This window comes from Schistocerca americana, chromosome 8 (genome assembly GCF_021461395.2).
Source record: "Schistocerca americana isolate TAMUIC-IGC-003095 chromosome 8, iqSchAmer2.1, whole genome shotgun sequence".
Classification (NCBI taxonomy): Eukaryota; Metazoa; Arthropoda; class Insecta; order Orthoptera; family Acrididae; genus Schistocerca; species Schistocerca americana.
Window position 1 is genome coordinate 287,404,140 of NC_060126.1, and position 26,595 is coordinate 287,430,734.

The following is a 26,595-nucleotide window of genomic DNA, read 5'->3' on the forward strand; positions in this document are numbered from 1 at the left end:
CCAGATGTGTCACAGCTGATGGAGGCTACATTGAGTAGGCTTAATGTTTAGCTAAATGTTCCAAGTATGTTCACAAAACATTTCATTCTCCTCCTGCAAAAAATAAAAAAAAATAGAGACAAACGTGCAAAACTTTTTGAATGCCCTTTGTATATTTGAAAACTATGCAATCTGCCCTAGCTGGCCTTTACCCAAAATACCGAAGAGATCCACCAACAACTTAACGACCACAGCCTATGCATCTAACACATAGTATTCACTCTAATATGTAACTAACAGATCAGTTCTGCATCTACTCCCATCCTTGTGCTCCCTACTTCCCTCTCCCTTTTTCCATTTCCAACGGTCCATAGATGTCAAATTGCACCAAATGTCTTTTTTTTTTATATGCTGAAAAATAAATAAATTGGTCTCATTCAAAAGTTAGTGACAACTATGGGTACCTTTCCTTAAAATTAATTTTTCAAAAGTAAATTAATTTTATTCTTGATCTTTGACTATTGTTCCAGCTTTTAATTTACATTTCAAGATAAATCAGTTATGATGAATATATGCATAGCAGTTAAAAAAACTGAAATCTTTGTGTAGAGTACTGGTAATATGAATATAACTACCAAACTTAATGGATATGAAATAACAATAAAAGTAAAAATCAATAACACACATATTACCAATCATGGGACACATCAGAAGTGGTAGCCGTCCACCCCTATCACTCCATGGCCCAATGAATACAGTCATTATGGCAGGCACTAGGTTTTCAAGTAGGGCCTTTGCTGTAAGCAAATTGGCAACTTGTGGTTGAATCATGTTCTTTTCAGTATCATTTAGTGACATACAGTGATCCTGTGAAAGACCTAGTTCTTTCTGGCAAACACGGTCTAACAATAGTTTCTGTGTCACAGTACTGGTTAGTGCACTTGCCAAAAAGGTCATGAAAACAGCAGGTTCCACTGCCAGTAATGGTATGCTGCTTCTCCCTGTCAATATATGAACAGAAATTAAATGTCAGTGCTATACTAATGAATTAGAAAAGTGGACATATCAGTGGATACTCAGAGTAGTTGCAAGAAAACATTTAAACATCATGTTTCCACAGTTTTTCACAGCAGCATGCCTGAATAAACTCTTCTCGGTTTACAGGCTGTATCATTGAATAAAACACTCAAGCTTCTGAAGGCCTTAAGTTTCTACAGCCCCACAACATCTGCCAGTATTGAATATTGTTAGTGGAACACAGCAATGCATTAGGAATCTCTCTCACAACACAGCTGACGAGGTCAGGTTAATTACCAGCCAAATTATGTCAAAAGCTAAGTCACCAAAATCTGATATTAGCCAGAAGGAATGACATGGTTTACACTTGTTATGTGAGTGTGAGGTCTTGGTTGTTTTGCTAGGTGATAAAGGAAATGCCATATTGGTTCTCATCACTGAAGACCTGACCTTAAGGTGCTACATTTATTAGAAGATAATACATACTAGAAGCTGATTCGTGATCTGACACAGGCCATTATCAGAAAGACAGGGGCATTATTAAAAGACTCTGGCATAACACATGAAGTGCTGAAGAAATTAGTGCCTTGTGCCACCAACCTACGAGGATTTATAGATTGTTGAAGATACACAAAGAAAATGTCCCTCTTAGGCCCACTGTTATTGCACCCACAATGGGACATTGTGGACACGATGTATGAAATTCACAGACATTTGTTGAGCCACTCAAGAAAATGAAGACAAGTCAAAATGACATAATGGGTGGTCTGGACATAGTGCCATTTTTGATGAGGGTGCCAACAGTACAAGACAAGCTGGATCTTTTGGCCCATCGGTTTCCAACTGGGATTGTCACGATGTTTGACATGACACAATTTCAGAGGCTTTTATATACCGGGTGATTAAAAAGTCAGTATAAATTTGAAAACTTAATAAACCACGGAATAATGTAGATAGAGAGGTAAAAGTTGACACACATGCTTGGAATGACATGGGGTTTTATTAGGGGGGGGGGGAAAAAAGTTCACAAAATGTCTGACAGATGGCGCTGGACAGCAAAACGTCAGTGACTGCGCATGACAATCATGTATAAAAGGAGCTGTAATGAGAGAGAGAATCAGATGGGCCAGCAGTCGCAGCATGTTGACGTTACCTGAAAAGGCGCTTTTACTGAAGCTGTATTATCGGAATGGGGAATGTGCTAGTTCAGCGTTATGTTCCTATCGCCATAGGAAGGGGATTCAAATGGGTAAAGGTCCGTTGACAAATGCAGCTGTGGTGAGAATGATTTCGAAGTTCGAAGCCATGGGTTGTTTAGACGATAGACACTGTAGTGGCCAACTGAGCACAAGACGTAATGCTGCTGAGACAGTTCAGGAAAAAATGGAGACTGTAGTGGGTTCGTCTATGCACAGGGAAGTCAGCGCTCGTGCAGTCGCCTGTCGCACCGGCATTCCATACACTAGTGTTTGGTTGGCACTTAGGCGTACCCTCCGATGCTGTCTGTACAAAATCCATCGGCATCATGAACTGTTACCTGGCGATTTAGTGAAGTGGAGGGCATTTGCGGTGTGCTCGTTTCAAAAGATGGCTGAAGATGACGATTGGTTGAGTAACATGTTGTGGACCGACAAAGCTCATTTCACGCTCAGAGGGTCTGTCAACGCCCACAACTGCAGAATTTTGGCTACCGAAAATCCTAGAACTGTTGTGGAAACTCCATTGCATGACGAGAAAGTCATGGTATGGGTTGGATTTATCACATCTACTGTTATTGGGCATTTTTTCTTCGAGGAAATGCGTGATTCTGGTTTTGTAACTTCTACCGTGACGGGTGAGAGGTACGCCGATATGTTACAGAATCGCATCATCCCCAGCCCAGGTGATAAACACCTGCTGGAACATACGATGTTTATGCAGGATAGTGCTCCATCTCATAATGCTAGATGCGTGAAAGGTCTCTTGCGCGCGTCGTTTGGTGATGATCGTGTGCTCAGCCACCACTTTCGTCATGCTTGGCCTCCCAGGTCCCCAGACCTCAGACCATGCGATTATTGGCTTTGGGGTTACCTGAAGTCGCAAGTGTATCGTGATTTTTTGAACTTTTGTATATTTTTGGTTCTAATAAAACCCCATGTCATTCCAAGCATGTGTGTCAATTTGTATCTCTCTATCTACATTATTCCATGATTTTTTCAGTTTTCAAATTTATAATGACTTTTTGATCACCCGGTATATGGGCTCACTTTGGCTCAAGTTTTAACCTGCCACTTCAGTCTATGTACATAAAATCATACCTGTATGAGACCCAGTAAAGTCTCCAAAATTGTGTCATTTCACTGAACTTGGGTTTTCAGATTGCATCAACCATTTACATCCAACGCTGAGGTGCTATTCAAGAACATGGAGAGCCTTGACAATTCAGTTCATGTGTAAGGGAGATTATAAAGTAGTGAGAATTTGGACTGAGAAGGGAGACATGCCAGGGTAGTCCACACAGTTGTGCAAACCACTGTGCCAAGGTGGCTTAGTGGCTAATGCACTTGTCTAGTAAGCAAGAGACCTGGGTTTGATTCACAGCCTTGGTGGTACAAATTTTCACTTGTCTCTTCAGTCTATGTACATAATGTCAAGTTATTTTGACATATTCGAACAACAATGACCTCATGTACTGTGATGAATATTGTGAGATGACTGATTGCACAGTGATCAGATCCCAATTTCTTTGGCAGTTGCAAATTTCATTATGGATCACTTTGAGGAGAAGGCCCTGAACTCTGTGACATTGGGTTCATCTTGCTTCCTACAGTATGCTGATTACACTTTTGTGATATGGTCACATAGTGAAAATGCACTACAGCAGATCATTGATCACACAAGCCATGTCCATCCCAACAATATATTTATTATCGAGGTAAAGAAGGATGGAAAGCTATCATTCTTTGATGTGTTAGTTGAGCGGAAGGCAGGAGGTAAGCTTGGTCATTCAGTGTACTGGAAACCAATGCACACTGTTTGGTACTTGTGTGCTAATAGTTTTTGCCGCTCTATACACAAAAAGCAGTTCTGAACATGTTAGTACACACAGATAAAATTATTTCTAACAAAGATTACTTAAAGTCTATATTACAGCAATTGAGAAGCATGTTCTGGAAGAATGGTTACAACAAGGGAGACACTGCAAACACTTTCAGATGCCACCAACAAATAATGCCTTGTGAATTGGCAAAGAGGTCAAGCCAGCTGCATTCCTGCCATAGTGTTGGACAATGTGCAACAATTTAGGGCACATATTGCAGAAACATGGACTGGGATCTGTGTTCCAGCCTGCCCCCAGAATATGAGATACATTACACCCTGTTTAAGACAAAATACCTCTTCCAGTGCCCGATGTCTGTGACATCCCTTGTGAATGTGGCATCATCCATGAAGTTCAAACAGTTCACACAGTTGTGGAGCTTTGTACTGAGTGCAAGTGACATATTAAAGAGAGGGTACTTGAGAAGCCGGCCATAGGTAAGCATTGTCTGGAAAAGGACATAAAATACAACTTCAAAAGATGAGAATCTTGTCTCATGGAACATCATATTGGGAATCCATTACATAGGAGGAGGCTGAGATTAGAATAAACAGCAAAAACTTTAACAGAGACCAGGGGTACACACTTAGTAGAGCATGAGGGTGGGCTTTGGATATAAAGTGAAAGCAAATATGGATGCCTGATGCTTCTAGGAAGATGGGAGTGGCAGTTTCAAGTGTGGTGCTATTATTGTGTCACCTGACGTCATTGGCCCTATGGCGAACAGGAGCTACTGTGATCTGCACAACTTGTCTTCTGCACATGCACCACTTCTGTCCTCTCTGACTGGTTACAGATGCTGCAATCATGCCCATATAAGCAAAAAACCATGTCAGCCCCAGCAGTCAATTTAATTTTTACTCCTGATGATGATGGAAGAGATAGCCATTGAAGGCTCAAGTGTTTTACTCAATATGACGTGGCTTATATGTGAGTGCAGGCTTTCTCGGTGAATTTCGTATATGAAGTCCTCACGGGTTGTCAGCCAAGTAGAGTCGTCACCTCGTGGAAGTGTTTCGATGGAATGCGTCTCCATCATCTTCGCCTGAAGATGATGGAGACGCATTCCATCAAAATGTTGCTACGAGACGACAATGCTACTTGGCTGACCCAACCCATGAAGAATTCGTATATGACATGGCTTGTAAACTTTATTCATTAAATACATTTTAGGGATATGGAAACATTAAAGCAAAGTGAAATAAAATAAAGAATTTGTAGAAATGATAGTGTCCTTCCAACAAAATTTCTTTAAGCATTGTACTAAAAAGAATTACGTCGTTAGCATAAAGTACACTACTAAATAGTTGTCACAGGGGGTCTCACATTGTATTTTATTTAATTATTCAATTGGTTACACTGACCAGATTGTACACAACATAAAACATCATGAAATGATTTATTAGTTGTTATGTGGTGCACATGATAGCTGTTCCACTTTCGTTGCTCACTTATTTGTGTTTTTGTGTTTGCTCTCTCTCTCTCTCTCTCTCTCTCTATTAATTATGTATATTCAGATTTCAGTCAAGTCTGAAATTTCATGGCAGATAAAAACTGAGTGTTCTCTCCCTCCCTCTGTTAATTATGCATATTTAAATTTCAGTTAGGTTTGTAATTCTGTGGTAGATTAAAATTGTGTGTTTGACTGGGATTCCTAGCAGGAACCTTGCTTTTCACATGCAATGCTGTTAATGACCGAATTACCCAGGCATTACACATCATCAGCTGTAGACTGGAAGACTCCCTAGACACAGTATGCTTCTTTTCAGGAGTGCTAGTCTAGCAAGGTATGCTGGAGAACTTCTGTGAATTTTGGAAGGTAGGAGATGAGGTTCTGGCAGAAGTAGAGGTGTGTATGTGGATTGTGGGTTGTCTGGATAGAACAGTCAGTAAGAGTATTACTGACGAAAATTGAGGTTCACTGTAAGAGTCCTGTTCCAGCACACAGTTTTTGTAAATTTGTAGTAAGATCTTATGGGAACAAACTGCTTAGGTCATTGGTCCCTAAGCTTCCACACTACTTAATCTAACTGAAACTAACTTATGCTATGGACAACACACATACCCATGCCCAAGGGAGGACTCAAACCTCTGGAGGGGGGAGCCGCGCGCACAGTTTTAATCTGCTGTGAAGATTAAAAACAGCAAAAGGGGTAGGCAATTATCTGACTGGCTGCACAGATGATAATGAGATTGGAAAAATATGTGATGAGATAGAAGAAATAATTCAATACATTACGGGAGATGAAAATTTAATTATGATGAAGGCTGAAATTTGGTAGTAGGAAAAGGAAGAGTTAGAAGAGGGGAGACAAATGAGAGGGGAACATGATTAGTAAACACTGTTTAATCATCACTAACAATTGATTTAAGAATCATGCAAGAAGTTTGTATACATGGCAAAGACATAGTGATAGTGGAATGCTTCAGCTAGGTTATACAATGGTAAGATAGAGATTTAGGAACCATATTAGAAACTACAAAACATTTCAAGATACGAAAACAGCAAGTAGAAAATCTGTTTCTGATGTTCTACCACGAGAATGTGTTAAAGAAATTTAGTATTCCACAGACTAATTTGAAAATGAGAGTAAAATAAAAGACTAGTACTAAAGAAGCTTCACAGAAACATATGTCTGATATTTTGGGTCTAAAATTTGCGATATGATTTCCATTATTTTGACTTAAATAATTAATTGCTTATTATTTAAATCAGGAAACATAATTAAATGTAAATGATAAAACTGAAATTATTGAAATGGCTAACTACATTTTACAGGGACAGGGGCCATAAGCCTTTTTTCAGCAAACAATAGGAGAAGAAACTTGCTGAATATATGCTGCTAATGGAAAACTCACAATTTGGTTTAATTCTGACCGAGCTTCAGATGCTGGCTTCTGATTTAGCAGAGAACAGTATACTTCAGCAAAGCTTCAATAAAAAAAAGAAGATGATGAGTAAATACTGGTTGTATCAATTCTTTAGTATAAATCTGGGCCTTAAGTTATTGTACTGGCATAACAATACATAAAATAAGGAAATGGCAACCAATCACCTATAACAGACTGATGTATGGCATACAGACAAATGTAACAGAAAATAGATTTCACAAACTTTCGAGCTATGGCTCTTTTTCTAGTAGAAAGTACATGCATTCATACAAACAACTACACAGGCACACAAACACACATTACTGCTGCCGTGGTGACAGTGATTATAGATTAATGATTATTGAGAGGAACTGGCTGGGCTGATGGACATGAGGATGGAGTAGGGAAGGATGCATGAGGCAGGGATGTTGTAGTGAGGTACTGCATGGCAAGAGGGGAGAGACAGATGACTAAATGACTGCCCAGCAAGCTGAAAGGAATTCTGTTGGGGCAGAGTGTATAAGAGATACCAAAGAGAAGGGAAAGGGAGAGGTAAAAAGAGAGGAGAGTGGAGATGGAGGGGGAGATAAGGAGGGAAGAGAGAAAGGGAGAGGGGAAGGGGGGAGGGGATGAGAGAAAAGGCCCATATGGGTGGTGGTGGTGGTGGGGGGGGGGGGGGGATAGTAAGAGAAGGCAGTACACAGTCTGTACAGGGAAGGAGTGGTGTGAACAACAGAAGGCAAAAGGGAGAAGGTAAAGGGAGCCAGTGGGAACGGGGTAGGGATTAGGCCAAGGAGATTGTGAGAATGCAGGATATGCTGGAGAGACACATTCACCTGAATAGTTCAGAGAAACCTGAGTTGGAAAGGGGTATCCAAATACCACACATTGTTAAACAGCTGTTAAAGTGTCGTGGTGTGCAGCATGTTTGGCAACTAGATGGTCAAGTTTGCAGTTGGTCACAGATTGGTGTTGACCATTCATGTGAGGAGAGAATTGGTTATCTGTCATAACTATATACAATGCTGTACAGTGACTGAAGCACAGCTGATATGTAATGGGGCTGCTTTCACACATGACCCTGCCTTTTACCTTTTATGGAAGGAAATGCCTGTGACTGGACTGCAGTACAAGATGGTGTGTGTGTGTGTGTGTGTGTGTGTGTGTGTGTGTGTGTGTGTCTGGTACACATCTTACACATCTCATCCACAAGGGAATGACCCATGTGGAGCAGGATTGGGAGCAGGATTGGAACAGGGATGGATGAGGATATTCTGTAGATTTGTTGGGTGATAGAACACCACTTTTGGAGATGTGGGTAGGATTTTGGGTAGGACATCCCTCATCTCAGAGTATGATGAGAGGTAGTAGAAGCCCTGGTGTAGGATGCCACTGAGATGATCAGAGCAGGGTTTGTTTATCGATTTGACCTTCAAATCTGAAATAACTGTGTGTCAGGATGTGACTGGCCAGGAGGATTAGGCAAGAGGTGGTGGGTCTGAGAGAACACTGGGAAAGGTAGTGTAGGGCATGGGCATGGGCATGGGATGTGTTTGTGTACAAGTATATCACATCCACAGCCAAGCTGCCAACCTTGAGCAAAAGCTCTCAGTAATCAAGTGGCAAGTATGGAGACACGCCAAGAGGCCTTCACCTGGGAAATTTTGCAAATTAAGAGGTCTGATTTAGGCCTTTAAATGCTATATTTCAGACCCTTTCTCACCGTCTTATCCATTTCATAATGATTGACCACTGATTTGAGCTCATATTCTGGTCACATCACATGACAATCGTCGATGTGTTGTACATTTCCAGAATCGTGGAAATGTCAACTTTTATTTGGGGTGTGACTATTACATTTTAGTTGAAAAGGGTGCTTTATAAGTGGTAATACTTAGGAGAAGGCGTGATTTTTCGACCATTTTTTGCGAGTGTCGAATTTGTCAAGTTGTAAACGTCAGACTGCATTCGGCAGAAAAATTTGCTTTGCACAGTTTAAAAATACAAATCATACTAAACTTCCAACTGTCGTTGCTTTCCAGTTACTCATTTTGTCCCAATAATGTTGGATGTAGATTGCTGCAATTCGCCTAGTGGAGATACGTATTAACAAGAGGATGTCCACACTGAAAGTGGTACCAGTGACGAAGACACAACTGTGGCAGCAATAATTACCAAAGTACAAAGGACAACTAAACCAAGCAGAAAGACAAATACGTGTTCAGTAAACTAGACAAAAAATCGGTAGTGTCACATCACAATTAGGAACTTGAAACTTTCAGCATAGGGCAGAAGCATGTAGAGGAAGTATTACTCATGTTTAAAAGAATAGTTGACCACGCACTAGATAGATATGTACCCAGTAAAACAATTCATTCTGGTATGGAACCTCCATGGTATACAGTCAGTGTAAAGAAACTTCTAAAGAAACAGACATTACAGCATAATAGGTGAAAACAAAGCGTAGGGCTATAGATAGAGAAATGCTGAATGCAATGCATTTGGTTGTCAAGGGAGCAATGCATGATGGCGTCAATGACTACTGTATCAAAATACTGTCAAATGACATTTCACAAAATCCAAAGAAATTATGGTCAGATGTAAAGGCTATTAGAAGCACCAAAGTTAGTGTCCAGTCCCTAGCGAACGAGACAGGAACTGAAAATAAGGATAGCAAAGTAAAAGCTCCTTTTTCAAATGTTCCTTTAGCAAGGACCCAGAAGAATTGCCATAATTTAGTCCTTGTACCACTGAAAAGATGAATGAAATAAGTATTACAGTCACTGGTGTTGATAAACAGTTGAAATCGATAAAACTGAACAAAGTTCCAGGCCCCACTGGAATCGCTGTCGGATTCTATACTGAATTTGCGGCTGAGTTAGCCCCTCTTCTAACTATAATCTACCTTAGATCCCTCAAACAAAAAACAGGTAGGAGAAGTGATCCAAAAACTACCGTCTAATATCCCTGACATCGATTAGTTGTAGAATCTTAGAACATATTCTGAGCTCAAACATAATGAGGTATCTTGAACAGGATGACTTCCTCAATGCCAACCAGCAGGGATTTCGAAAACATCGATCATGCGAAATCCAGCTCGCATTTTTCTTACGTGACATACTGGAAACTCTAGATTGAGTCAACCAGGTAGATGAGTGTTTCTTGATTTCTGAAAAGCTACGGTGGTGGACTTCGATTTACTGGTAGAACACTGCTTACAAATCACTTATGCGACCCATCCTAGAATATTGCTCAAGTGTGTGGGACCTGAACTAGATAGGACTAACAGGAGATATTAAACATAAACAGAGAATGGCAGCATGGATGGTCACAGGTTTGTTTAATCTGTGGGAGAGTGTTACAGAGATACTGAAGGAACTGAACTGCCAGACACTTTGAAGACGACGTAAACTATCCCGAACATGTCTGTTAACAAAGATTCAAGAACCGACTTTAAACGATTACTTTAGAGATATACTACAACCCCCTAAGTATCGCTCACATGGGGTTCGTGAGGATAAGATTAAAATAATTATTGCACGCACAGGCATTCAAACAATCATTCTCGCGCCGTACGTGAAAGGAACAGGAAGAAACCTAATAACTGGTACAGTGGGAAGTACCCTCTGCCATGCACCTCGCGGTGGTTGAGAATTATAGATGCAGATGTAGATGTAGAAGACGAAAGTGTAAATGCAAGCTCTGTTATTGCCTTTCACGGCTGTTATGTTTTTATGCGCGTAAATCTACATAAACCGCTAATATCACATCTTTAATTTATTTGCTTTTGCATTTCCATGAGCTGCATACTCCTGTGTTCTACATTGCCGTACCTCTGAACAATATTTCCACTTCATTGTTGATTGTTCAGAGTTTACGTAGCGGCTTTCCGTCAGATAGGAAACAATCGCGGCCCCATTTTTTATTGTGTATTCGTGTAAGACAGTTCTCGTAACACAATTAGTTGCCTAGCACTTGTGTGAAAAGTCTATGGCGAACAGTGCGCTTGCTTACTTTGAGACCGAAAGAGAGCAGGGCGCGAGCAGTTTTGTGCCACAGTCAGTAAAGAGAACTTACGAAAGTCTCGGTATTAGTGAAAGTACTGGAAGCGAATTTCGTGAGAATATAGAGAAATTTCATATCTTGTATCACCAGAAAAGAGTATGGCAAACAGCAGTAGTTTGTATTGGACGACTTTACACAAGGAATCATAAGAAGAAAAATCCATGGCTTCTATGTGGTAAAGGAGTTTCCAACAGTGGCAGCCGTGTCGGGAAAACTGAAGACTAAAGTGGAAGATTTTCCTGATATGAGTGTAACAGCCTTTACGTGTTATACGAAAATTGGGCTTCAGATACAAAAAGTTAAACAAAAAACCTGTGCTGATGGAAAATAACTAAGTAGAAAGAACAAGAGACAAGTTCATATGGGAAATAGGACACTTGCGCAACACTGGATGGACTATTCATGACACTGATGAGAGTTGATGTGGAGCAAATCATTCCAAAAAGTTTGGTTGGCAGGAACAAAAACGCCTTATGTATCAGAAATTATCACAGAGGACGTGTTCATGAGTGGAATGCCTGGAAAGGAGAAAGTCAAACACCGTCCGGTTCTGAAAAAAGGAACGGAGATGGCACAAAATTGTTAAGGCTTTCGTGGTCACTTGTTGACACACTGCCTATTTGCTTCTGTCTCGGGTTCTTCGGCCGACGTTCATCTGATGATTTTACTGACAGGTTGAAAGAGGAGAACCGCACCGGAAATGAGCGCGGAGAAGCCCTCAGACGTTGGCGCGCCAGGTACTTACAGTCTGCGGCCGCGAGTTCGGCTTCAGTTCACCACCGGCAATGGAGGATGAAGCTTTGACAATGCCAGCCACTCGTGCTGGCGAAACGTCAATAATATCATCAGACGAACGTCGGCCGAAGAACCCGAGACAGAAGCAAATAGGCAGTTGGTGAACGAAGATGGGTCTGTGAAAAATGCTGGCTTATGTTTTATTGGTCAAAAAGGGGGTGTAGCATACCATTCTGAAATGAGTGCTAGACGCGTTCTCGAAAAATTACCGAACAAATCTGCGACTGCTTTACATCAGGATACATATCACAGGATAAATCCAGAATCATGAAATTCATCTGCGAAGTCATTCTATTATTGAATGGATGGAAAGCAATAATGTAGAGCTTCCATCTACTACCACGTCATATGAGCTGGCGTACTGGAACACGTGCGAGCGCACTTCAGGGCGGAGGAATACCTTTTCGAAAGTATACTGCGATCAGTGGACAATAAAATTAAACTCGAGTGGTTGCCTGTAACGCACTGCGAATTGAACGCCATTGACCTTATGTGAAAATCTGTCAAGGACAGAAAATAAGAATTTTGAAATAAATGACACTTTATAGTTGTGTCGCTCCGCTCAAGCAAGTGCTCTGTAAGTGTCTGGAGGAATTCGGTTAGTGATGCGCAGAGCCCACAGTCTTTACACGGCAATAGAATCGTTGCTGATCCAAGGAGACTACAGCAATAACAGCACCGTGACCCCAGCCAGCAGCGAAAGGAATTAAGGTAGATTTTATTGTAGTCATCGTTCTCTACTGTAAAATTTATTCGAGCTAATCGACTTTTCCATTTACTGTTGAAATGCGCTATACAAATGTTCATTTATTGTGAGCTGCTTACGTATTTTGTTTGCAATTTCCCATATCATTTCCCCCTGCTCGCAATAAAAATTGGACCCTGCAGTGCTGTTCTGCAATGCTACTGCGCAGTTGGCGTTCTCCGCTGACGAACAGGCGCTTACGTCGTTTTAACAGCTATGCTCCACCACAGCCTCGCATATATTGCAACTACTAACACAACTGCTTTACAAACTGTTAACTAATAAACACTAGGAGTATTCATTAGTAAAGACATATGATGTAACCAACAAAAGTTCCAGCTTAACACCAGTGCCTTCTCCACCGTAATGACTACAACGGTAAGCTTAATCGCAGCATATTGAGTCTGACAATACAGCGATGAAACGAGTTATCAGAAAATAACGAAAATCAGCATGTAAATACAACATTGTTGTATCTTTAAACTGTACAAAGGAAATTTTTCTTATAATTGCCGTCTGATTTTTATGCGTGCTTGAAGTTGACAATCACTGAAAAAAGCTAGAAAAAGCACGGTTTCTCATAAATATTTCCGCGTATGTCGCCCCCATTTCAACCAAGATGTAATATTCAAACACTAAACAAAAGTAGACATTTCCACGATTCTGGCAAGGTACTGGTGTAACGTATCGATGTTTGCAATGCAGTGTGGCCAGAATATGAGCTTAAAGTCAGCGGTCAGTCTTTATGGAATGTTTAATAAATAAAAGTTTTCTAGGCAAAATAAACAGATTACGTGGAAAGTCATCCAAATGGTGCCTTCAAAACTCCAGTTCTATTATGTATACTTTCATATCACTCAGAGCATCAGGAAGGTCAACAAAAGCAGAGAACTGTAACCAGCCACAATGGGACAACCAGCAGAGAGACATGTGGAATTGAGTTTGCGTTGTTTAGAGAGAAGGGAAGGGTAAGAGTTTGGAGGGTTGATGGTGCAAGGATTTTTTCAGTCACACAGTTTGCCTCCTGATCATCCAAACATCAATCTCTGCCTATTTCGCATTCGCCAATACTGAAAACTCTTATTTGCCCTATGAAAACTCCAGGCACACACCCTCTTTTTGAAATCTTGCCTAGCACATGATGTAGTGTTGACAGATTGCCAACACTACGCACATTATTTAAGGGAGGCGGCCATTAAGCAAGCAGGCGGACTTGATGGTCTGAAACAGGATACTTCATAAATGCGATAAAGAAAAGTACGTTGCTTTGGGAATACTTAACTTTAATTCATCCTTGTTGTATACATCGTTCTTGATGAGACATTTCATACGATAACTATCAAACTATGTAAGGCTAATGGCGCCTTGCTAGGTCGTAGCCATGGACTTAGCTGAAGGCTATTCTAACTATCTGCTCGGCTAATGAGCGATGCTTTGTTGTGTAGTCGCTAGCAATGTCGTCCGTACAACTGGGGCGAGTGGTCGTCCGTATCTCGAGACCTGCCTTGTGGTGGCGCTCGGTCTGCGATCACACAGTGGCGACACGCGGGTCCGACATGTACTAAATGGACCGCGGCCGATTTAAAGCTACCACCTAGCAAGTGTGGTGTCTGGCGGTGACACCACACATGATATGCCACCTAATGGGCTTACCATTCAAATTGGAGTCTCAGGCTGTCACCCATCTTATCACAAGAACCATCACCCTTTCCATTTCCATCAGTTCATCTCACTCATCGGTCTCGTCCTTCATTATCATATAATCGAAGTTAAAACCACAGTTGACAGCCTCTGCTCATTGTATAAAATGCTTTCTTTGTGTAACAACAACATCTAGAATACTGTCACTGCACTGGAAACTATTGTCCTTCACCTGTTTGAACAACATTCCCTGCACCGTCTGAGGAAACTGTCGCAGCGACTCCTGCCTTATGCCTGCGTGGGATTATCTCTAGCCAATAAAGAGCTACATCTTTAATACAACCCTCCCATCAGCCCCTCATAGCTCTCTGACCATGGCTTGCTGACTTACTCCACCTTCCACATCCCCAGAAACTTCCTCCACCCTCTATAAAGCCTAGTCCACACTCAATGTTGTCTGTATGTGTTGCACAGCTATACTGAGTCTGAAACAGCATTGCTGCAATTGAGACCTACAAAATTTTCCCACGTGCCTGGGCTTTACTGTGAGTCAAAAGTGACACAAGATTTGAGTCCCAATGAAAAAGGATTCTCTGAAACAATGTTGCGCAACATTGGAATTGTGGACAAGTTCAGGTGAAGTTTGTCTTAGTCCAGTGTAATACCACAACCCCTTGAGACCCCATATTCTACTCCAATCTCATCTTCACTCTCCTGAAGAGGGCATATGGTGGCAGATGGTGGCTCATGTCAGTACCAATGATGTGTATCACTTTGGATCAGAAGAGATTCTCTTTGGTTTTGAACGGCTAACAGAAGTGGTAACGGCTCCCAGTCTTGCTTGAGAGATGGAAGCAGAGGAGACCATTTGCAGCATAGTCGACAAGACTGATCGCAGAACTCTGGTACAGATTCGAGTGGAGTGCCTGAATCTGAGACTCAGACAGTTCTGCGACTGTAGGCTGCAGATTCTTCGACTCGCACCAAAGGGTGGTTGGGTTTCGGGTTCCACTGAATAGGTCAGGAGTCCACTACACGCAGGAGGCGGCTACACGGATAGCAGGGGCTGTGTGGCATGGACTGGGCATTTTTTTAGGTTATAGGATATGGGGAAAACACAAAAAGGGCTTCAGTCACAAAGGGTGCAGGTCGAACACAGGAAGAACGTAGATACAAGAACCATCGGTATAACAGTTGAAAAATGTTGTAGCTGTGTAGGGAAAGTACCAGGGCTCCAAGCGCTAATAGAAAGCACTTATTCTCAAATCGTTATAGGCACCCAAGCTGGCTAAAGCCGGAAATAAGCTCAGCCGAAATTTTTGTGAAGAACCTAACGGTGTTCCGAAAAGATAGGCTAAACATGGTTAGGGATCACGTATTTGTTACTGTTAGAAGTGATTATCTTGTCGCGAAATTGAAGTAGATAGTTCCTGTGAATTAGTATTGGCAGAGGTCACTGTTGGCCACCGAAATAAAATAATAATTGGATCATTTTACTGATCTCTCAATTCAGATGATACAGTTGCTGAAAGGTTCAAAGAAAACTTGAGTTTGGGTTCAAACACGTACTCAACTTATACGGTTATAGTTGGTGGTGAGTTTAATTTACCCTTGATGTGATGGCGAAAATACATGTTTAATTCCGAAGGTACGCATAAAACATCATCTGAAATTGTGCTAAACGCATTCTCTGAAAATCATTTCGAGTAATTAGTTCATGAGCCCACACGAATAGTAAACAACTGTGAAAACGCACTTAACCTCTTAGCAACAAATAATCATGCGTTAATAGCGAGCAACAAAACGGATACGGGATTTCGTGAACATAGTGCTGTTGTAGCGAGACTGAATATTGTAACCCCCAAATCCTCCAAAAATAAACGAAAAATATACCCATTCAAAAAAGCAGATAAAAATTCACTTGACACCTTCCTGAGAGACAATCTCCACTCCTTCCAAATTAAGAACATAAGTGTAGACCAGATGTGTCTTGAATTCAAAGAAATAGAAACGACAACAATGGAGATTTAGACCAAATAAATTAACAAACGACAGAGCTGATCCTCCTTGGTACACAAAACGGGTTAGAACACTGTTGCAGAAACAACGAAACAAACATGCCAAATTGAAACAGACGCACAAATCTCCAAGATTGGCGATCTTTTACGGAAGCTCGAAAGTTCGCGCGGACTTCAATGCGAGATACTTATAATTGTATCCACAACGAAACTTTGTCTCTAAACCTGGTAGAAAATCCAAAGAGTATGTGAAGTATTCTAGCGGCAAGACACAATCAATGCCTTCTCTGCGCGATAGCAATGGAGATACTAGCGAAGAGAGTGCTACCAAAGCAGAGTTACTAATCGCAGCCTTCCGACATACCTTCGCAAAAGAAAACGAAGTAAATATTCCAGAATTCGAATCAAGAACAGCTGCCAACATGAGCAACGTAGAAGTAAATATCCTCAGAGCAACTTAAGTCACTTCATAAAATCAAGTCTTGTGGTCAAGACCGTATACCAATCAGGTTCCTTTCAGAGAATGCTGATGCAATAGCGCCATATTTAACAATCAAATATAACCATTCGCTCGACAAAAGGTCTGTACACAGAGACTGGAAAGCTGCACAGGCCACACCAATATATAAGGAAGGTAGTAGGACTAATTACAGGCCAATATTACACTAATGGCCATTAAAATTGCTACACCAAGAAGAAATGCAGATGATAAACGGGTATTCATTGGACAAATATATTTTACTAGAACTGACATGTGATTACATTTTCACGCAATTTGGGTGCATAGATCCTGAGAAATCAGTACCCAGAACAACCACCTCTGGCCGTAATTGAGTCAAGCAGAGCTTGGATGGCGTGTACAGGTACAGCTGCCCATGTAGCTTCATCACAATACCACAGTTCATCAAGAGTAGTGACTGGCGTATTGTGATGAGCCAGTTGCTCGGCTACCATTGACCAGACGTTTTCAATTGGTGAGAGATCTGGAGAATGAGCTGCCCAGGGCAGCAGTCGAACATTTTCTGTATCCAGAAAGGGCCGTACTGGACCTGCAACATGCGGTCGTGCATTATCCTGCTGAAATATAGGGTTCAAAAATGGTTCAAATAGCTCTGAGCACTATGGGACTTAACTTCTGTTGTCATCAGACCCCTAGAACATAGAACTACTTAAACCTAACTAACCTAAGGACATCACACACACCCATGCCCGAGGCAGGATTCGAACCTGTGACCGTAGCAGTCGCGCGGTTGCGGACTGAGCGCCTAGAACCGCTAGACCACCACGGCCGGGGAAATATAGAGTTTCGCAGGGATCAAATGAAGGATAGAGCAACGGGTCGTAACACATCTGAAATGTAACGTCCACTGTTCAAAATGCCGTCAATGTGATCTAGAGGTGACCGAGACGTGTAACCAGTGGCACCCCATACCATCACGGCTGGTGATACGCCAGTATTGCAATGACGAATACACGCTTCCAAGGTGTGTTCACCGCGACGTCGCCAACACGGATGCGACCATCATGCTGTAAACAGAACCTGGATTCATCCAAAAAAATGACGTTTTGCCATTCATGCACCGAGGTTCGTCGTTGAGTACATCATCGCAGGCGCTCCTATCTGTGATGCAGCGTCAAGGGTAACCGCAGCCATGGCTCCGAGCTGACAGTCCATGCTGCTACAAATGTCATCAAACTGTTTGTGCAGATGGTTGTTGTCTTGCAAACGTCCCCATCTGTTGACTCAGGGATCGAGATGTGGCTGTACGATCCGTTACAGCCATGCAGGTAAGAAGCCTGTCATCTCGACTGCTAGTGATATGAGTCCGTTCAGTATTACCCTCCTGAACCCACTGATTCCATATTCTGCTAACAGTCATTGGATCTCGACAAACGCGAGCAGCAATGCCGCGATACGATAAACCGCAATCGCGATAGGCCACAATCCGACCTTTATCAAAGTCGGAAACGTGATGGTACGGATTTATCCTTCTTACACGAGCCATCACAACAACGTTTCACCAGGTACCGCCGGTCAATTGCTGTTTGTATATGAGAAATCGGTTGGAAACTTTCCTCATGTCAGCACGTTGTAGGTGTCGCCACCGGCGCCAACCTTGTGGTGAATGCTCTGAAAAGCTAATCATTTGCGTATCACAGCATCTTCTTCTTGTCGGTTAAATTTCACGTCTGTAGAACGTCATCTTCGTGGTGTACCAATTTTAATGGCCAGTAGTGTATTAACGTTGATATGCAGCAGGATTTTGGAACATATATTGATTAGAACAATATTAATTATCTAGTGATAAAAAACGGTCTCTTGACATTCAGTCAACATAGATATAGAAAACATCGTTCTTGTGAAACACAACTAAATCTTTACTCGCATGAAGTGTTGAGTGCTTTCAAATTGATGGCATATTTCTGAATTTCCGGAAGGCTTCTGATAATGTACCACAAAAGCGGCTTGTAGTGAAATAGCGTGCTTATGGAATATTGTCTCAGCTGTGTGACTGGATTCGTGCTTTCCTGTCAGAGAGGTCACAGTTCGTAGTAATTTATGGAAAGTCAGTTAGCTCAGAACTCGTAAGAGGTGTCCACGAGTATATGCCTAATATACGATGAAAAGCAGACAGAAGAAGTAGACAGTGTCAAATTCTTGGGATTACAGCTTGATAATAAATTCAACTGGGAGGAGCACACCACAGAACGGTTGAAGCGTCTTAACAAATCTCTAATTACAATGCGTATTGTGTCAGACATAGGGGATATAAAAATGAAAAAGCTAGCATACTATGCTTACTTTAATCGAGTAAAACAGAAGTCATTTCTAGCGTTCCCCAAGGTAATGCTATAGGCCCTTTGCTGTTCCTTATCTGTATAAACGATTTGGGAGACAATGTGAACAGCTGTCTTAGGTTGTTTGCGGATGGTGCTGTCGTTTACCGACTAATAAAGTCATCAGAAGATAAAAAATGCAAAAGATTTAGAAAAGACATCTGTATGGTACGAAAATTGGCAATTGACCCTAATTAACGAAAAGTGTGAGGTCATCCACACGAGTGCTAAAAGGAATCCGTTAACCTTAGGTTACATGATAAATCAGTCAAATCTAAAGGCTGTAAATTCAACTAAATACCTAGGAATTACTTAAATTGGAAGCAAAACATAGAAAGTGTTTTTTTTGGGAGGGTGGGGGGGGAGGGGGGTGGGGGGTGGGGGGGGGGTGGGGGGAGGTTAACCAAAGACTGCGTTTTATTGGCAGGACACCTAGAAAATGTAAAAGATTACTAAGGAGATGGTCTACACTACGCTTGTCCGTCCTCTTTTAGGATACTGCTGTGCCTTGTGGAATCCTTACCAGATAGGATTGACGGACTACATCGAAAAAGTACAAAGAAGGGCAGTACGTTTTGTATTATCACGAAATAGGCGACAGAGTGTCACTGAAATGATGTAGGATTTGGGGAGGACATCATTAAAACAAAGTTGTTTTACGCTGTGGCAGAATATTCTCACAAAATACCAATCACCAACTTTCTCCTCCGAATGCGAAAATATTTTGTTGACATCGACCTACATAGGCAAAAAAGGTCACCATGATAAAATAAAGGAACTCAGAGCTTGTACGGAGAGATGTAGATTTTTGTTCTTTCCGCGCACTATAGGAGATTGGAACAATAGCGAATTGTGCAGGTGGTTCGATGAACCCTCTGCCAGGCACTTAAATGTGATTTGCAGAGTATCCATGTAGATGTAGAGTTTAAACTGTTGTTTTGACATTGTTTACATTGGGCCTCACCATTACATAAAATGAAGGAAACATGTTGTATTAGGAACTAATGTACCATCATAATTTACACACAATACAAATTTCAGGAGCATGGTACGAATGATTTTGCTATTGTAATTACACAGTAATTAATGATTAAGTTCTGATATTTCCAAGTCATTAGAGAGTCAGCTATTTTTATGTTTTGAAACCAGAAATTGTTTGAATCCCCAATAAAAAAATATGACACGATGATTTTTCAGTTAGAATCAAGCATTGGTGTTAGTTGATAGAACTGTAATTACGACCATATAGAAATGCAAAATTTTACTCATACAAAAATTAATTAGATGCATCTATGCCTTTCATTAAATATAACAAATCACTCTGATCACCTGAAAATGATTTTTCTTTAAATCAGATAAACTCTATGCAAATTAACAAAATATATTGTTGCAATTATAAAACATGTAATTTATAGTCTTAATAGAAACAGATTCTTTCCTGTCTTTGTATGAAATTATTCACTTTTATTCTTTGTAAATTTCTATGTAATTTGGGAAGACATATGTGAAAACTCCAACTATAAAAAGGCAAAATTCAGAATGTAACAATGACAGTAATTGTTTAAAACCAAATAAATAGAGGTGATCTGTACGTCGCTGTACTGCAGTCTTAGACCGAATTTTGTATCAACAGCATGTAGTCAGGCTTTGTAAGTTTTACAATGTATGTTTGCCGCCAAACATCTAGTGTGCTAAATAAAACCCGTTATAAACAAGAAGCGCTGAAACTTATTTAAACTATTGAATGATTTCCATGTGATGATGCAGTATCATCAAAATACCTGTGGCAGCATCAAGAAGCAGCACCCTGGATTACACAAGTTATGTATACAAATGGGTGTAGAATGTGTGTGGTAAAATGTGGTATACAGAACATTGTTTCTCTTGCGTTACACAACAATACACATCCCAAACTTCACATAAACATTTTCGCCATGTTTTATTACAACATGGGTGTAGAATGTGTGTGGTAAAATGTGGTATACTGAACATTGTTTCTCTTGCGTTACACAACAGTACACAGTCCCATTACTGGGATGTGAACAGAAATAAGGACCTGTACGGACAGGGGGACATTTGAATCAATGGACTAACACCAACAGCCAGCAGCAAGGATTGTCAGATGAGAACCAAATATATTATTTACATACAGAGAGTAGGAAAAAGTTAACTGATTGGAAGTGAAATTGCATGCTAACATCAATTACGTGTCACATACGTTGCAAATATTATAGGAAAGATAATTTTCGTAAGTATTTTTTTTACCATCTTATCAAGTTGTGCAAAATTAGTTAATATGAGTAGAAGAAATATATTTTCTGTACGTGACCAAGACAGAATCACAACAAGATAGGGTCGGCAGCTGCATGCATCGACGCCGAATCTAAACATTCAAAGTCACAAGAGTTCATCAAGTAGAATATTTTCACCTTTCCATGGATTTCAACTGGAAAACCTACTGAAACAATTTTCTAACTTACCAGATAGTAACCTGTCGGAGAGACATAAAAAAAATTGAGACAATGCTGAAAATAATTTTAGGAAAATAGACAATATTGTAGAAAAAATGGACAAGAAACTAGTAGCAATTAGGGAAGATGTTAATAAGGCAAATAGAGAAATAAACAGAGTAAATGAAAGAGTAGACATTTAGAATCTGAAGTAGATTGTTTGAAGAGTTTGCTATTACTGCATTACAGCTAGTTAATAATCGTATTGACGTAGTCTATGAATGAGTAAAAAGAACAGAAAACATTGTCATTGATGAACTTGACAGACGAAAGTCAGAACTGCATAACATATAAACTTATACTGAAACTGAAAATAATTTCACTGAGGTGAAACTAAAATTAAATTCTATACTTGTTTCAGAACAAATTTTTTCTGTTAACAGCAAAGTTAATGAAGTAACAAATAATCTTTGAACAGTCAACTCCAAAGTTGTAAATCTAGAGACTAACATGGTTAGTAGTATATACAGTGGTAATACCATGCTTCAAAACAACTGCAACAATGGTGTTTATTTATTTATTTATTTTATTTATCCATCGGTTGACAATAAATATTGTATGGATGTTGTCAAGCCATTTCAAAGAAATGGACACAAACAATATATACGTAAAAAAGTACAAAACAAAATAATACAATGAGGTTAATAATAATACAATGAAAGTAATATAGCCTATATACATCCCTGCTTGTTATTTTAAATGCATAATCTGTTTTTCATAAGGCTTTAGTTTTGTCCTCCCTAAACGGCAAGTCCTTATATACATCACACTGCTTAAGTATATGTTTACGTCACACAACAGCTGTCCTTTAAGTATGTAAATGTAATGAATGATTAGGTAATGAATGATTAGGTACATATTGAGTATTTTCCATTTTGCCTTTATAAATCTCATCAGAAAAAATTTATTGACCTACATAGTCATTTACACAATAAAAACATTGTTCTACTAGAAATTTTTTAAATTCTGTTTTAAATTTAGTATCTCTTCTAACTGCCTGATGTTGACTGGCAGTGCGTTGTACAGTTTTGCACTGATATGGCTCACATGCCTTTGTGTATTCATTCTGTTTGTTCACTGAGTATGGAGTGCTGTGCTATTACGGGTATTGTAGTTATGAAAGTCAGCATTTGTCTGAAAATCTGCAATGTGGGTCCTGACACACAATACACGTTTGTATATGTATAATGATGGTATAGTAAGTATTCTAAGCTTTTTCAATATGGGTTTACAGTGTGTCTGTGGATGACTGTGAGTTATTATTCGGATGGCCCTCTTCTGCAACAAAAAAATTTGATTTAGGCGCCCTGTTGTGGAACCCCAAAATATTATTCCATATGTGGCAAGAGATGAAAATAGCCGAAATATGCAATTCTGGCACCCTCTGAGGTACAAACATGTGCAATAATTCTGAGAGCAAAACAGGCTGAATTAAGTTTCTGTGCAAGTTTTATTATGTGGTCATTAAAATCTAAGTTTTCATCCACATGAATCCCCAGCAATTTTGTGGATGTCACTCTGTCTAAGGCTTTGTCACCCCACACCAGATCGAGATTTACATTTTGTCATCTTTTCCCAAACTGCATATAATTTGTTTTATTTACATTCAATGTCAACCAGTTTGCATTGAGCCAAGAGTGGATGTAATTTAGTACTTTATCAGCAGTTGTTGGTAGCAATTGCTTTGGTGCACTTATTATCACACTAGTATCATCTGCAAATATTGCTTTGGCTGCATCATCTGAGGTGTGAAAATCATTTATATAGACAAGAAACAATATGGGCCCTAGGATGCTGCCTTGTGGTACTCCTATTTCTACATTTTTTGCCTCTGATACTGAATTTCTTTTGTCTTTGGCGTAAGTTGATGTCAGTCCTACAATCTGTGTTCTGTTTTTTAGGTATGATTCAAACCATTTTTTTCCTATCCCATGTATACCCAATGATTCCAATTTTCCTAAGAGAATGTCCTGGTTCACAATGTCAAAAGCTTTGGAGAGGTCTAAATTTACTCCTACTACACTATAATCTTCTTCTAGATTTTTGATGATTTGTTCAGTGTAGCACATTACTGCTGTTCCGGTATTTTTACGTGCTTGGAAGCCATGCTGATTTCTGATAAGTAAATTATGGTCATTTAGATATGTGTTGATTCAGTGCTTCATCAGTTTTTCTAATATTTTTGAAAATGCTGGGAGGAGAGATATTGGGCGATAGTTTTCTACCTTATACTTGTCGCCGTTTTTAAATAATGGCTTCACTTTTGAAATTTTCAGCCTTTCTGGAAAAGCTCCTTCACTGAATGATAAATTGGCTATGTGTGCAAAGGGCTTTGTGATATGTGGTGCTGTCCTTGTTATGATTGACACAGGCACCTCATCTATGCCAGCCAACATTTTGGGTTTCAAGCTTTGTATCACTTTCAACACTTCACCCTCATTTGTTGGCTCTACCCTCAACCTACAAACTGTTTTTGGATATTCAGGTTTTTCTTCATTTGCAAATTTTAAGCTTTATGAAATAATTGTTAATGTAATTTGGCAAAGCTTGTTAATTAATATTGCCTTTTTTTAAATGTTTGAGGCTAATGTCCTGGTTTTCACAACTCTTCCCTGTTTCAGTCTTCACAATACCCCATATGGCTTTTGATTTGTTTTCAGACTGACTTATAAAACTATCATTACTCATGAATTTTGCTTTAGCAATTACTTTTCTATATACCCTCTTGTAATTCCTGACATATTCTATGAATTGTGGGTCTGTAGATGTTTTCATTTTAGAAATTAGTCTCTTTAGAGTTCCACAAGAAGTTTTGGTGCCAGCTGTGATCCAAGAACTTGGCTTTGTATTGCCATGTGACCTGATTTTTGACAGCTTTTTTGGAAAACACATTTCAAAATATCCCATGAAAATGGAAGAAAATGTGTTATATGCATCATTTGTATTTGTTAGGGATAGTACTTCTGCCCAAGCCTCATTAATTAGCATATTTATGAATTCTACACAGTGCTCTGTAGCAAAATTTCTTTTATACATGAAGTGTGTTTTCTTCTCTTTCAGTGGCCTTGAAGGGATTTTGAGGACAAGAGCATTGTGGTCTGATAATCCCAAATCAGTATTTGTCACTTCAACTTCCGTGCATCCTACATTTAAAAATATATTATCAATAAGACTGACAGTATTATTTGTTATTCTTGTGGGTGGGTGTATGTGTGGAAGCAGGTCGAAACTACATAACAGATTTAGGAACTGATCTTTTAGCCTACTTTCACTCATAAGATTAATATTGAAGTCCTCACACACAACTACATTGGCTATATCGGTGAACAGAGTGTTAAGCAATATTTCTAATTGGTTAAAGAATATTTCTGCTTCACCAGTAGGTGGTCAGTACATTGCTATGACTATAACTTTTCCCTGTATTTCATTCAACTGCACAGCTGCAGCTTCAAAATGATTTTCCACACTCAATGTTTCAGCTTCACACCTTTTTTTATAGCTGATACTTGGTTTGGTAAATATACATACACCTCCATTTTTGGTATTTTTTCTACAATATTGGCTTGCCAACATAAACGGATGAATATTAATGCTACTTAGTTCAAAACTTCTGCACCAATGCTCCACAATGCACATGCAGTCAATATTTGCACTGTTCATAGCTACCTCAAGTTCTAATGATTTATTTCTAAGACACGGAATGTTTAAGCTTAGAATCTGCAGGTGATCAGGATGAGAACTGGTTGCATTTGTATTTACATTTTGTGGTGTCATACTCCGTTCCTTGCCCTGGCGAGGTACCAAAAATTCTCCAGGGCAGGTTTTCTGCACCTTGTAGGTAGTTCACTGGGATATGGTGATTTGCTTGCTGCTGCTGCTGCTGGTGTAGCTCCCGGTGTCATTGATGCTGTCATTTCTGTTGTTGTTGTTGTTGATGATGATGATGGTGTAGCTGTTTCTGATACTTCAGGTGTTGGTTCTGTTGTTATTGATATGCTTCCTTGTGAACTGCTAGGACTTGGGGTGTTTTCTTGCAATGTCAGAACACCACACTTGTCTTGTAGTGGTGATGCTTCATTTTCAGATTCACCAAGTAGTTTGTGGGTCTTGTCCTTGAGGGGAATTACGTTTGAAGTGTCGCAACTTACTTTCGTTTTGGCATTTACTATTTCTATTATTTTTGCAATTACGAAATTTTTTCCTAATCTATTTAAGTGGAAACCATGTCTAGTACGGAATCTCCTTCCTAGTTTGCTTATATCAATGAAAGTCACATTTTCGAATGGTTTGCATATCTGTTTCATCTCACTATTTGCACTTTCCACTTCTTTGTTAACGAAGGACCATTCCACTAGGTCATGACGATGATGTACTGAAAATACAATGACGTTAGTACATCTTAGTTCATACAGTCGCCTTTTTAGTGAAAGCAAGAGATCTTGATTTTCGTTTCTTGCGACGTCGTTTGTTCCCGCCAGGAAAACGGCAAAGTCTTTGTTGCTTAATTTTTTCGTGGCTTATTGCAGTTGCTGTGCAGAATTTCGCACCTGGTTTCACCATGGAAGTTAAGTTCACATGCTTTTATTACGAAAGTCAGTAGCTATGTTTCGCCCTTGGCTGTCTGAATATATTTCGATTTTTGTAATTGTTTTGGAGCTACAAAATGTAGGCCTAACTGAGCTGTTTATTTCCTCTTTCTTTTTCACACAAGCCGATAATCCATCGAAAGTACATAAGGCCTGCAGAGTTTTTTTTTTTTTTAACTAAATTTACGTCGGATTTCTTATTATCTGCGTCAACGAATTCTTTTGTTCTGGCTTATTTACAAGATCCTTTTGCTTTTCACATGGTTCATGATTCATAAGCACTATCACCAAACACTGCACTTCCACAATCTGTTGTGGAAAGTACTTGAAATAAGTTGTCGTGCACGAAGCTTACATTTATTTCACAATTATCTTGATTTTGTACTTTTTGTTTGCGGCCGCTGCACTTCACCTTTGTCCACTTTTCGGAAACTGTCAAACTATCTTGCAG

General features: G+C 39.9%; 1 protein-coding gene across 2 annotated transcripts in view; it reads right to left on the reverse strand.

The window, feature by feature from the left end:
• Nucleotides 1-26,595, reverse strand: part of LOC124544677 (proton-coupled folate transporter-like) — a 165,486-nt gene that overhangs the window by 118,513 nt on the left and 20,378 nt on the right. Inside the window, exon 3 of one of the 2 annotated variants that reach the window (XM_047123301.1) lies at nt 672-980. The exons of the other annotated variant lie outside the window; for it this stretch is intronic. Coding sequence (XP_046979257.1) covers nt 672-980 — 309 coding nt within the window. The remainder of the gene's footprint in view (nt 1-671; nt 981-26,595) is intronic. 2 annotated transcript variants of the gene reach the window in all.